General features: G+C 38.1%; 1 protein-coding gene across 1 annotated transcript in view; it reads right to left on the bottom strand.

The window, feature by feature from the left end:
* Positions 1-7,194, bottom strand: part of ELAPOR2 (endosome-lysosome associated apoptosis and autophagy regulator family member 2) — a 73,410-nt gene extending 66,216 nt beyond the window's left edge. Inside the window, exons 1-2 of the mRNA XM_082662424.1 lie at positions 7,016-7,194; positions 434-581 (exon numbers count right to left, since the gene is read on the bottom strand). Coding sequence (XP_082518550.1) covers positions 434-581; positions 7,016-7,179 — 312 coding nt within the window. The 5' untranslated portion in view covers positions 7,180-7,194. The remainder of the gene's footprint in view (positions 1-433; positions 582-7,015) is intronic.
* Between the last annotated feature and the right edge of the window lie 4,863 nt (positions 7,195-12,057).

Here is a 12,057-nt window from a genome sequence, read left to right as displayed (position 1 = left end):
CTAACTGCCCATGAATACACTTAAATAACTCAAATATTTGAAATTGCAAAGAGAAAAAAAGCCTTTTAAACAAACACTAAAATTGGTAAAAACATATTTTTAAACAAAGTAGCATCTGTAGCTATAAAAAAAATTTTAATGAATCTTGGGGAAAATATCTGTCACACGAAGTCTCCACCAAGTGGTCACCTAATAATCACATCCAAAGGGAAAAACAAGCCCAATGTTACTCTACAAGGTGAGAGCTCAAAGTTAAAAGAAACAATGTTAACCAGAAAATATTATAGACAAAAAATAACACTTGTTTTCATACTGAAAGCTTCACTTAACACAAAAACCAAGGAGGCATACAATGGAATGGGAACAAATGATTAAGAGAAATTTTATATGAATGTCCTTTAAAAAGTGAATTCTAGAATATAAAAGCCCTTACAAAGAACTCAAAGAAGATGTTGTTGTCCACATACTGGTACTCAAAGAAAACATAGCCCGACTTCTTGAGGTGCACAGCGTAGATCAAGGATACCGTGCAGTCATCACGATTAGACTCTATGTAATTTCCACGAGGGACCCAGGAAGAGCTGTGGAAACAAAACCATTTCATGTCAGCATTCAGAAACCTCTTTTTTCACAAGTTCTGTAACTGAGATTTAAAAGCGGTTCCATTGACAAAGCACAGCAGAGGGGTCTGAAGCTCATGTGGCACTCACAGGCCAATAGCATGGCTGGAAAAAGGTTCGTTTCTTGTGGCACATGACTTCCTAAATGGTGGTATGGTTAAACAATCAAGTTGCTATGTAACTGCTATTTTTCACCAAAAATTTGATTGCTAACCAGATGATCACTAATTCCAGTTGGCTTAGATGGAGTTATTCTCTCAAACAATATCTAAAGTTTTATTTACAAACGTATACTTGGCAGGGGAATGCAGGGGTTCCTTGATTGTGAGAGAAGATGTTGTCCTAGAAAAAGCCAATTTAAAGTGAACCTAAATAAAATATAGATCACAGTGTCATAATACATAGTAGAGCTAAAAGTCTGGTTGGAAATTTTATCTAAAAAATAAAATGAAATATTAAGAAAATACACTAGTGAACAAAAGCTGGGTTGTAAATCTAACCATAAGCTAATTCTTAATCAATAATGAGTCACATGCCAACTTTTGGCCAAAAAAAAAGTCCAACCAAACCGTATGACAGCACAACTTATTATCTTTCTCTTCAAATTTAACTTTCTATCTGGATGATAAGTGAGACTTTGGCAAATTATTTTCTTTTTACTAACGGAAAAAAAAAATGTGAATGAAAGACTGAGACTTCCACATCCCATCAATACTCACTAATTGGTATTGGATTTGCCCTTTTCTTTAACAATCTAGTAAACTAAACAAAACACGTGAGCCATGTTCAGGCATTGACAATAGGCAGTGAAGGACTGAGATTCCTGACAGCAGGAAAACACATGAGAGAAAGCCCAAAGTGACCCTGACCTCCTTCTTCAGGACACTTTCCAGACCATGGCACTGGGAGATAGCACCCAAGCAGAGCACAGTGATCTCACTGAGCCAGGCAGCAGGGATGAATGTTTGGGGCAGCTGAAACAACTGGAATTTTCAGGCCTGAGACGCAGAGACAACAGGGGCTCCAGAAGTCCATATGGAGTTTCTCTGAAGGTTAGGGCTTGGATCTGGAGTGGGCAGGCCTACCAGCGAACAGCCATTGCAAAGCTAAGACATAATCAGAGAGGTCACTTCTATGGGAGTCGCTAGAGCTCCAGGTCAGCCAGAAAGGAGGAAACCTAATAACCCCATTGGACATTCATCTGAGATTCCAGAATTGCCACACTTCAGGAATAAGGGCCATACCCTAGAGTAGGTATCAGCAAACTTGTTCATAAAGGGCCGGAGAGTCAATAATTTTGGCTTTATGAATCATCTGGTCTCTCCTGCAGTGTTTAACTAGGCCATTGTAGTTCAAAAGCAGCCATAGACAATATATAAATAAATGAGTGCAGCTGTGTTCCAATATAACTTTACTTACAGAAACCGAGGGAGGGCCCACAGGCCACAGCGTGCCCAACTCTTGCCCTAGAGTAAAGACCATGACCTAGAACTAAGTGTGAAACCAATATCGAAACACCCTAAAAAAAAATTTTAAAACCAGACCTGACGAGATCAAGGCATTCTTCTCATAAATAAACTGCCTTCCAGAACAAAATCCAACACCTTTTAAATGAAAGAAAAAAATAATCCACATTCCCTACATCTTAACATTCATGATGACCCAGATACAATAAAAATTTACTAGGAATGCAAAGAAGTGGGAAAGTATGACCCTTAATTGAGAAAAAATATAATCAGAAGAAACAGGGGCTTCCCTCGTGGTACAGTGGTTAAGAATCCGCCTGTCAATGCAGGGGTCACGGGTTCGAGCCCTGGTCTGGGAAGATCCCACATGCTGCAGAGCAACGAAGCCTGTGTGCCACAACTACTGAGCCTGCACTCTAGAGCCTGTGAGCCACAACTACTGGGCCCACGTGCCACAACTACTGAAGTCTGCAAGCCTAGAGCCTGTGCTCCGCAACAAAAGAAGCCACGGCAATGAGAAGCCTGTGCACCAGAATGAAGAGTAGCCCCCGCTCGTCGCAACTAGAGAAAGCCCATGCGCAGCAACAAGACCCAATGCAGCCAAAAATAAAAATAAATAAATAAATTTATTTTAAAAAATAAAACAAAAGAAACAGACAAGTATTTAAGACAGCTCTTCCAAATATAATCAACAACAGTGAGTGAAGGGATGAGGAATCTCAACTATTTTAAGGGAAATAAGAACCATTCGTAAAACTAAATGTAAATTCTAGAACTGAAAATTACAATACATGAAATTGAAAATTCAACATATGACCTTAAGATCAAGTTTGAGACTGCAAAAGAAATAGTCAATGACACAGCAATAGAAACTATGTAATCTGAAGTCTAAGAGAAAAAAATGGGGGAAAAAATAGAGGCTCAGTGACTTTTGGACAACACCAAGTGGCCTAACATACACGTAATTGGAATCATAGAAGGAAAAGAGGGAGAGAAAGGGGCAGAAAAACGTTACTGGTGAAATAGTGGTTAACATAATTCTCAAATTTGGTGACAATATCAACCTACAAATTCAAGAAGCTCAGTGAACTTCAAGCAGAGTAAATACAAAGAAAACCACACCATCACAGTCAAACTGTCGAACAGCAAAAATATAGAGAACATTTTATAAGTAGTCAGGGAACTAAAAACCATTACATAGAAGGGAACTAACCATACAAAATACAGCTAATTATTTTTTATCACAAACAAGGGAGAGATTCAGAGGTAATGGAACATCTTTAAAGCACGGAAAGGGAAAAGTAAAAGCCCAGAGTCATACGTCCAACAAAATATTCTTCAAAACTGATGCTAAAATAAAGATATTTTTAGGTTAAACAAAAAAGAGCTGAGAGAATTTGTGAGCAGCAGACCTGCATTACAAGAAATGATAAAGAAAATTTTACAGGATGAAAAAAATAATACTGGATATACATGCCAACCTATATACAGGAGGAAAGAGCACCAATAATAGTAAATATGTAGATAAGCATATTTTTATCTCTTAAGTTTTTTAAAAAACAATTGATTTTTTTTAATTAATTAATTTATTTTTGGCTGTGTTGGGTCTTCGTTGCTGCGTTAGGGCTTTCTCTAGTTGTGGCAAGCAGGGGCTATTCTTCATTGCAGTGCGCGGGCTTCTCATTGCGGTGGCTTTCCTTGTTGTGGAGCACGGGCTCTAGGCACACAGGCTTCAGTGGTTGTGGCTCGCGGGCTCTAGAGCACAGGCTCAGTAGTTGTGGCGCACGGGCTTAGTTGCTCTGCGGCATGTGGGATCTTCCCAGACCAGGGCTCAAACCCGTGTCCCCTGCACTGGCAGGCAGATTCTTAACCACTGCACCACTAGGGAAGTCCCATCAACTGATTCTTTTTAAAACATTTCATTGTATTATTGGGTTTATAATGTCTTCCTAAATATAATATATAATCATAGTTCAAAGATGAGGGTGTAAAGGGAACTACACAGTGTAAAACTTTACATATTACATAAAACTTACATATTATATAAAAGTACAATAATAATGCTAATAACACTTTAAGAATAGATATTGTAATTTGTGGCCTTTGTAAGATATCTGAAGATATAAAAACACTAACCATAACAGAAAACAGTGATAAATTGTACTTTTTCAAATGTTAAACTTTTATCATAGGACACCATTGAGAAAATGAAAAGGCAAAAGCTACAGACAGAAGGAAATATTACACACACATACATGTATTTCTGCATGCATATGTGTATATGTTAAATATTATGTAAATATATTCATGACATGATCTCATGTCTAGCATACACAAAGAACTCCTACAGCTCAATAATAAAGTGACCCCCCAAAAATAGCAAATGGGTAAAACATTTTGACACTTAACACACACACACACACACACAAAACATATGGACAATGGACAGACATGAATAGTGCTCAACACCTTTATAAAGAAGGGAAACGCAAATAAAAACCACAAGGAGATATTATTTCTCATACGCACACTTAGAAAGACTAAAATAAAACAAGACCTGACAATACAAATGTTGGTAAATATGTACAACAACTAGAATTCAAATGCACTGCTGGACTCTAATGCTACAACCATTTTGAAAAGCTCTTGGTCAGTTTCTTATAAAGGTCAATGAACATCTTTCCATATGACCCAAGCCACTAAAAAGAAGTAAAAAGAATACAATATTGGGGGCTTCCCTGGTTGCACAGTGGTTGAGAGTCTGCCTGCTAGTGCAGGGCACACAGGTTCGAGCCCTGGTCTGGGAAGATCCCACATGCCGCGGAGCAACTAGGCCTGCGAGCCACAACTACTGAGCCTGCGCATCTGGAGCCTGTGCTCCGCAACAAGAGAGGCCGCGATAGTGAGAGGCCCGTGCACCGTGATGAAGAGTGGCCCCTGCTTGCCACAACTAGAGAAAGTCCTCGCACAGAAATGAAGACCCAACACAAATTAATAAATTAATTAATTTTTTAAAAAAAGAATACAATATTGGGTGGACGGAAAAAAGGAAGAAAGGAAAAAAGGAGGGAGGGAGGAAGGGAGATAAGCGAAAAAGTAACAGGCTGAAATTTACACTGAGACAGTTATACTCAATACACTGAACAATTTCTGCTTATCATTCAATCTCTTTAATGAATAAACAATTCCAAATTTATTGGGATTAGAAAAAGAAGCCACACAATATCTCCTGCCCACCAAGACAAAGATGTGAGATCTCATAACATCCTGCTACTACCTTCCCCTAAGGAACTCTTTTATTTAAAAAAATTGAATTACATTATACACACACACGTTTCCCCCGTTACACAAAAGTATAGTGTTCCTATGAAAACTTTCGTAAGCTGAAATGGTGCAAAGCAAAGAAGCAACTACCTTAGGACACATCTTACTAATGGATTTACAAAATAAATCAAGATAAAGCATAGATCCCAGACACAGTTCAAAGTTACGGTGGCTTGATGCTGAGATGCTGCATGTAGCTCCAGGAGAGAGCTTGGTGGTGCCACTCTCGCTGCCCATGGTGCACACTGCCGCTATGACAGCCTCCCTTGCTGCCAAACCAACGCTGAACAGTATTTTTGCTTTTTGCCCTTTTTTTTTTTTGTAAAAGCAAAAATCCCCTTCAGATTTCTTTTGGTTAGCAAAAACAGGTACTAATATAGGTTTTTCATAAAAGCGAAATGATATAAAGCAATCTTGGGAAAAGCAGGGGATGCTTGTGTGTGTATATGTACATACATAAATATACATCTTGAACTGCATGGGTCCAATTATACGCAGATTATTTTCACTGAAGACACATTACAGTACTACTTGATCCATGGTTGGCTGAATCCGCCAGATGCCGCAGGGTGGATACAAAAAGCCAACTGTTAAGTTATAAGTGGATTTTCAACTCAAAGGAGGATCGGCACCCATAACTCCCACATCGTTCATGGGTCAACAGTGTATGCACGTGTGTACATATACACATACGTACGTGTGTATATACGCACATATACATTTTATACACAGTTAGAATTATTAGATATAACAATTCTGTTAATGCTATCTAACGTCACAACCCTATGTGATGAAATGACTGTTATCAGAAGAGTAAAAATATCAACTGGCAGACAGAGAGACAGCTATATAAAGCAAGGGGGAATGGAGGGAAGGTAGGAACGAGGGAGGAGAAAACACATCTGTTATCACAGCTAAATAATTCCCCAGCATCTTTAGCTCAGAGTAAAAATACTGAGTCGTGAGAAACCATCCTTGTCAGAAGGTAGCCCGAGGCCTAAAGTTAAATTCTCCTAAACATGGCCACGTGAAAGGGGAATGTTACATAGTCAATACAAGAAAACAGGAAGGGTAACAGCCCAAAGATAAACATTTTGTGTTTTTTCAAAACAGTTTATCGTTCCTCCAATGTTGTCACAGGCAAACCTAATAACCTCCTATTAAAAAGGTGGAAATTAAGTAAAGGTGCTTTCCACTTTAGGTTTTTAACCCACTCTGTAACCGGAGACACTCAAGTGTCAAAATGAAGGTTATACATTTTTCCTCTCAGGGGAAAAGAAAAAACATTGAAGTAATTCATTAAAATTACAGAAGGGTTTGTAGAAACACCACTGACTTAATATAGTTATAAATGTATTATTAGAAAATTAACTTGTTTTCTTAATAGCTTTATTGAATTTTTTGCGTACAGTATCTATTATGTCCTAAGAGCAACTATTTTAACCTCATGAAAGTTCAGCTACATTATTCATAAGGACTGTTAAAAAAAAACTGTGACTATTTGCAATTAGTTTATCTATAATCCCAATCACTACCAAGATTATCCTCAACATCTTTCTGGAAAAGAGCAACCACACCCTTCTCAAGGCTCCTTTGGATTCTTACTTGTTACAGCCATCTGGCCTGCTGTCAGAAGGGCCGACCACAGTGTCCATGAATGTTGCAACGTTGGAAAATCCTGCCGGCAATTCATCCCATTCATCAAATTTGATGCCACTGCCCAAGGAGTAGGTGCCTTCACCACACTTACTGCATACCTGATTCTTCATTTCTAGATACTCCCCAGAAGCACAGGAGAAAGCTGGAAGGCAGAAGAATGTATAATCCATTAGTCATCACACCCCCCATCAATTTCCTCCCCTTCACACTGTCACCAGCCTTATTTTTATAAAGCTCTGATCAGGTCACACCCTAATTAAAACTTTCCAAAGTCTCCCTTATCACTACATGCACTTCACAGTCTGACTCCGACCTATTTTACCAGGCTCATCCCTTGACCCATTCTCTTCCAACCATAACAAAATTCTTATCACTCCCAGAATATTTCATCCTCTTTCTCGCCGCTGTGGTCTTTCTTCGGAGATGCTGACCAACGCACCTGCTCACCTGGAAAACTCCCGTTCCTAAGTCAAAAAACGACCCTCTTCAGAACAGAAGGTGGGGCCCTACCCCACCAGGCAGTCAACTGTGCCTCTCTCTGTGCTCCTACGATACTCTTCTCATAATACCCCCCTTAAACATAGACAGACGGATGGATGGATAGATAGATACCACTTATCAATTGATGTGAGACTTCAAGCTTCCAGAAAGCAGGGATCATTGCAATTTTTGAATTCCTAATTGTACCGGGCAAATGCTGAGTGCAAATAAAAGGCTGAACCGGTTTGTGATATAAACGTAACGGGGATAATGAGAGGGTAGTGCTTCACATGCAATAGCTAAACAAGTATCTCCACCATGGGTCCATGTTTTCACTATTCACGACTCCCACTGAGTCATTTCCACAACCTCCTTCTTTTTACTGATGATGTCAAGTTCTGTGCTCATGCTCAGAACTAGCGCCAGAAAACAGCAGCCACAGGCAATGCACAGGACAGCTGACACAGTTATAGAAAAGATGGCAATTCTGCCGCTAAGGTTTTATTCATTCAGCAAATGCAAATCTATGTCCCCCAAGAGTGTGGCTCTGTGCTCAGAGCAGTATTAGTCACTCAAACGTAGCAAAGAGCTTTCTAATCCTTTAATCAGGATATTAAAGAAACAAGAACAAAATAAGACCTCTAAATTATCCAACGAAAAAAACAAATCTCCCAGCAGAGAGCGACGCAGCGAAACTTCACATTTAGGTAAACTCCCTTTTAGAATACATTTGGAAATGTCACAAGAAATAAAACAAGCTAAGTTTTAAAAAACGAATTAAAGAAATAGAGCTAAAACCCACAGTCATCTACTTACTTATCCACAGAATAAATGTTTTTCTTCAGAAAAGCTTAAGATGCTGTACAATGCAAATCAACAACCCTAAATTAGCAGAACATCAGAAAATAAAGAAAGGTTAGGCAAAAAGTATTGCATGCTGGCTATAAGGTCAAAACTATCTTGGGGTCAAGTTGTACCACTCCCTAAATCTGTGGCCTTGAGTGAGATACGTCACCTCTCCGTGCCTCAGTTTCTATCTCAGAAAAAATAAGATGATAATCACAGTGCTGCCTGATAGAGCTATAACGAGAAACTAAAAAACAGTATAAAGTGGTTAGCACAGTGCCCTGCCTTTAATAAATGCTCACAACACGTGATTATGATCACTACAACGTACTAAGAAAGAAACAGTTATAGAAAAAAATCTATTTTACTTTTTATGGTTTATAGGTCTTCTAGAAAACTGATAAACAATACCATAAAACAAGAGCCCACATTACACTAAATCAAGGGTCAGCAAACTAGAGCTCACAGGCCAAATCCGGCCTGCTACCTGTTTTTGTAAATAAAGTTTTATTGAAACACAGTCATAACCGTTCATATACATATTGTCTATAGCTACTTTCACACCACAGTGGCAGAGGTGAATAGCTGTGAGAGACTGCACTGCCTGCCAAACCGAAAATATTTACTTTCTGATAAAACAAAGTTATCTTTGAAGACAGTTTAGTCTAGTGTCCAAAACTGAACTTTTAACTTAAATAGGAAGAAGTAACTTTTTATGATAAGTTGTTAAAAGGGACCCTAGACTCTAAAAAGGAGATGATTGTGTTTGTGTTATTTCAGAGAGTGCCCATTGCCCTTTAAAGTCATTAAGAATATCGCCAACTCTTTCGGAGGTATTTCTCTAAGGTCAGAAGGAAAACTGAGAGATAACGTTAACAGTAAATGTATTGAGTACAACACAGCCAATTCTTTTTACTCACAGTAGTTACACAAAGTTATCGTGAAAACTAAACTGGCAAATAATGAACCATTGCTCCTGGGGAAAATACAGGCTTAGGCTCCTGTGATTCTCCAGTCACAATATCTTCATCAACAAGTCACAGTATCATCTTCATCAATATCTGGTTTTACGGGTTTTTCAGCCGGAAAACATCTTATTTAAAATATATTGTTGATTCATCAACATTAAACTTATGGCCCACGGCACTAATACTTATACTTGAACTAAGCTTATTTAACACGTGAATTTTCTCCAAAAGGCAAGGGACAGCCTTCTTGCACTTAGGATCACTAGCCAGCACTTCAGCACTATTTTAAACAGTAAGATCACCAATAAAAAGCATAAGAATGCAAAAAACGTGGCATTAAATAGACTGTGCAAATGACACTGTTGGCAGTATGCGAGATGAAATAAGGAGGCAGCCTGTCACCGTCTTCAACCTCAGCTGGGACCACATGGTCGGGTGACTCATTTTTACTGCTCTGTACATGTCTGCAAATGGCAGTGAAAGTATTACATGGACTGATCTGAGAGTTACAAATAAATTTTTTAAGGTAGGTAAATTTGCAAATATGGCATCCATGAATAATCAGGATTGATGTGTTTTAATAGATCTGTGAAGGAGGAAGATACTATGCCCATTCGCCAGAAGCAGAAATTGACACACAGTACATTTAAATAACCCTATCAGAAAATTATCCAATTAACAAGTGGCAAAGATGGTATTCAAATTTAGCTCTCTGATTCCAAAACTCATATGCCAAGAAAATTCAATTCAAGCAATAATTATTATAATCAATGCAAAAAGGGCAAGTAATGTCAAATTAATTCATTATTATGTTTCACATCTTTCTTCATTTGCTGTCTTGAAATGTGCATTATAAAGCAATAACAATTCCCTACCCCCAGGTATCTTATGAAATTTTTAATATATTATAGCTGAAACACACACATTTATGAAATATTTTAGCAAGTTACTAACTTCCATATGCCTCAATGTCCACACCTATAAAAGGAAAATAACAGTAATATCTATCTCCAAAAGTTTTGGGAGTAAATGAGATATTCCATATAAAACATTTAGCAGTGTGCCTGACATAAAGCATAATAATTGTTAGCTGCAATTATTAATAATATAATTCAGGAGTCTGGGACAATCAGAATTCTGCCACTGGATTGATGATTGTACATCTCTTTAGAATAATTACATGGTCAAAGTTAGGTGAATAGCTATAGGGCCTTTAGTAATACAGAGGAGCTAAAGAGTCTACAGCTTTTTGTATTTTAATTATTGCTTCCTCCTCAATCTTTTTTTCCACCCTGGAAGCCAGCTCTAGAGGAAAGGAAAGGAAGAGCCACACGTTCTTATTAAACACAATTTACTCCATGAGATGATGTCAACACGGCCCTACCGACCTCTTCAGGCAGGCATCAACGAGGACCAGCTTTTCCTTTTCTTATACCTTCTGTCCTACCCACATCTACTTTCTACTTGGACTCTGCTTTCTTGGCCTTTGGTTTTTAGTTGAATTAGAAGGGGTTTTGTAATATTAAGGACTATACTCTTCATTTGAATTCGCTTACAGTACAACATGAGACTTTTTAAAATTAAAATATAGTTGATTTACAACGTTTCGTTAGTGTCTGGTGTACAGCAAAGTGACTCAGTTATACGTATATACACATATTCTTTTTCATATTCTTTTCCATTATGGTTTATTATAGGACACTGAATATAGTTCCCTGTGCTATACAGTAGGACCTTGCTGGTTATCTATTTCATATATAGTAGTTTGTATCTGCTAATCCCAAACTCCTAATTTATTCCTCCCTCACCCCCTTTTGCCTTTGGTAACCATAAATTTGTTTTCTATGTCTGTGAGTCTGTTTCTGTTTTATAAATAAGTTCATTTGTGTCATATTTTAGATTCCATATGTAAGTGATATGATATGTATAGGATCTGTCTTTCTCTCTGACTTATTTCACTTAGTATGATAATCTCTAGGTCCATCCATGCAGCTGCAAATGGCATTATTTCATTCTTTTTTATGGCTGAGTAATATTCCATTGTATACTTGGACCACATCTTCTTTCTCCATTCATCTGTCCATGTACATTTAGGTGGCTCCCATGTCTTGGCTACTGTAAGCAGTGCTGCAGTGAACATTGGGGTGCATGTATCTTTTTGAATTATAGTTTTCTCCAGATGTATGCCCAGAACTGGGACTGCTGGATCATATGGCAACTCTATTTTCAGTTTTTTAAGGAACCTCCATACTGTTCTCCATATTGGCTGTACCAATTTACATTGCCACCAACAGTGTAGGAGGCTTCTCTTTTCCCCACACCCTCTCTGGCATTTGTTATCTGTAGACTTTTTAATGATGGCCATTCTGACTGGTGGGAGGTGATACCTCATTGCAGTTCTGATTTGCATTTCTCTAACAATTAGACATGTTGAACATCTTTTCATGTGCCTAGTGGCCACCTGTATGTCTTCTTTGGAGAAATGTCTATTTAGATCTTCCACCCATTTATTGATTGGGTTATTTGTTTTTTTGTTATTGAGATGTATGAACTATTTGCATATTTTGGAAATTAAACTCTTGTCAGTCACATCATCTGCAAATATTTTCTCCCAGTCCATAGGCTGTCTTTTCCTTTTGTTTATAGTTTCCTTTGCTGTGCAAAAGCTTATACGTTTGATTAGGTCCCATTTGT

This window comes from Grampus griseus, assembly GCF_964374135.1.
Source record: "Grampus griseus genome assembly, chromosome: 9".
Lineage (NCBI taxonomy): Eukaryota > Metazoa > Chordata > Mammalia > Artiodactyla > Delphinidae > Grampus > Grampus griseus.
The sequence above is the reverse complement of the archived record's forward strand: the minus strand, read 5'-3'. Positions and strand labels throughout refer to the sequence as shown.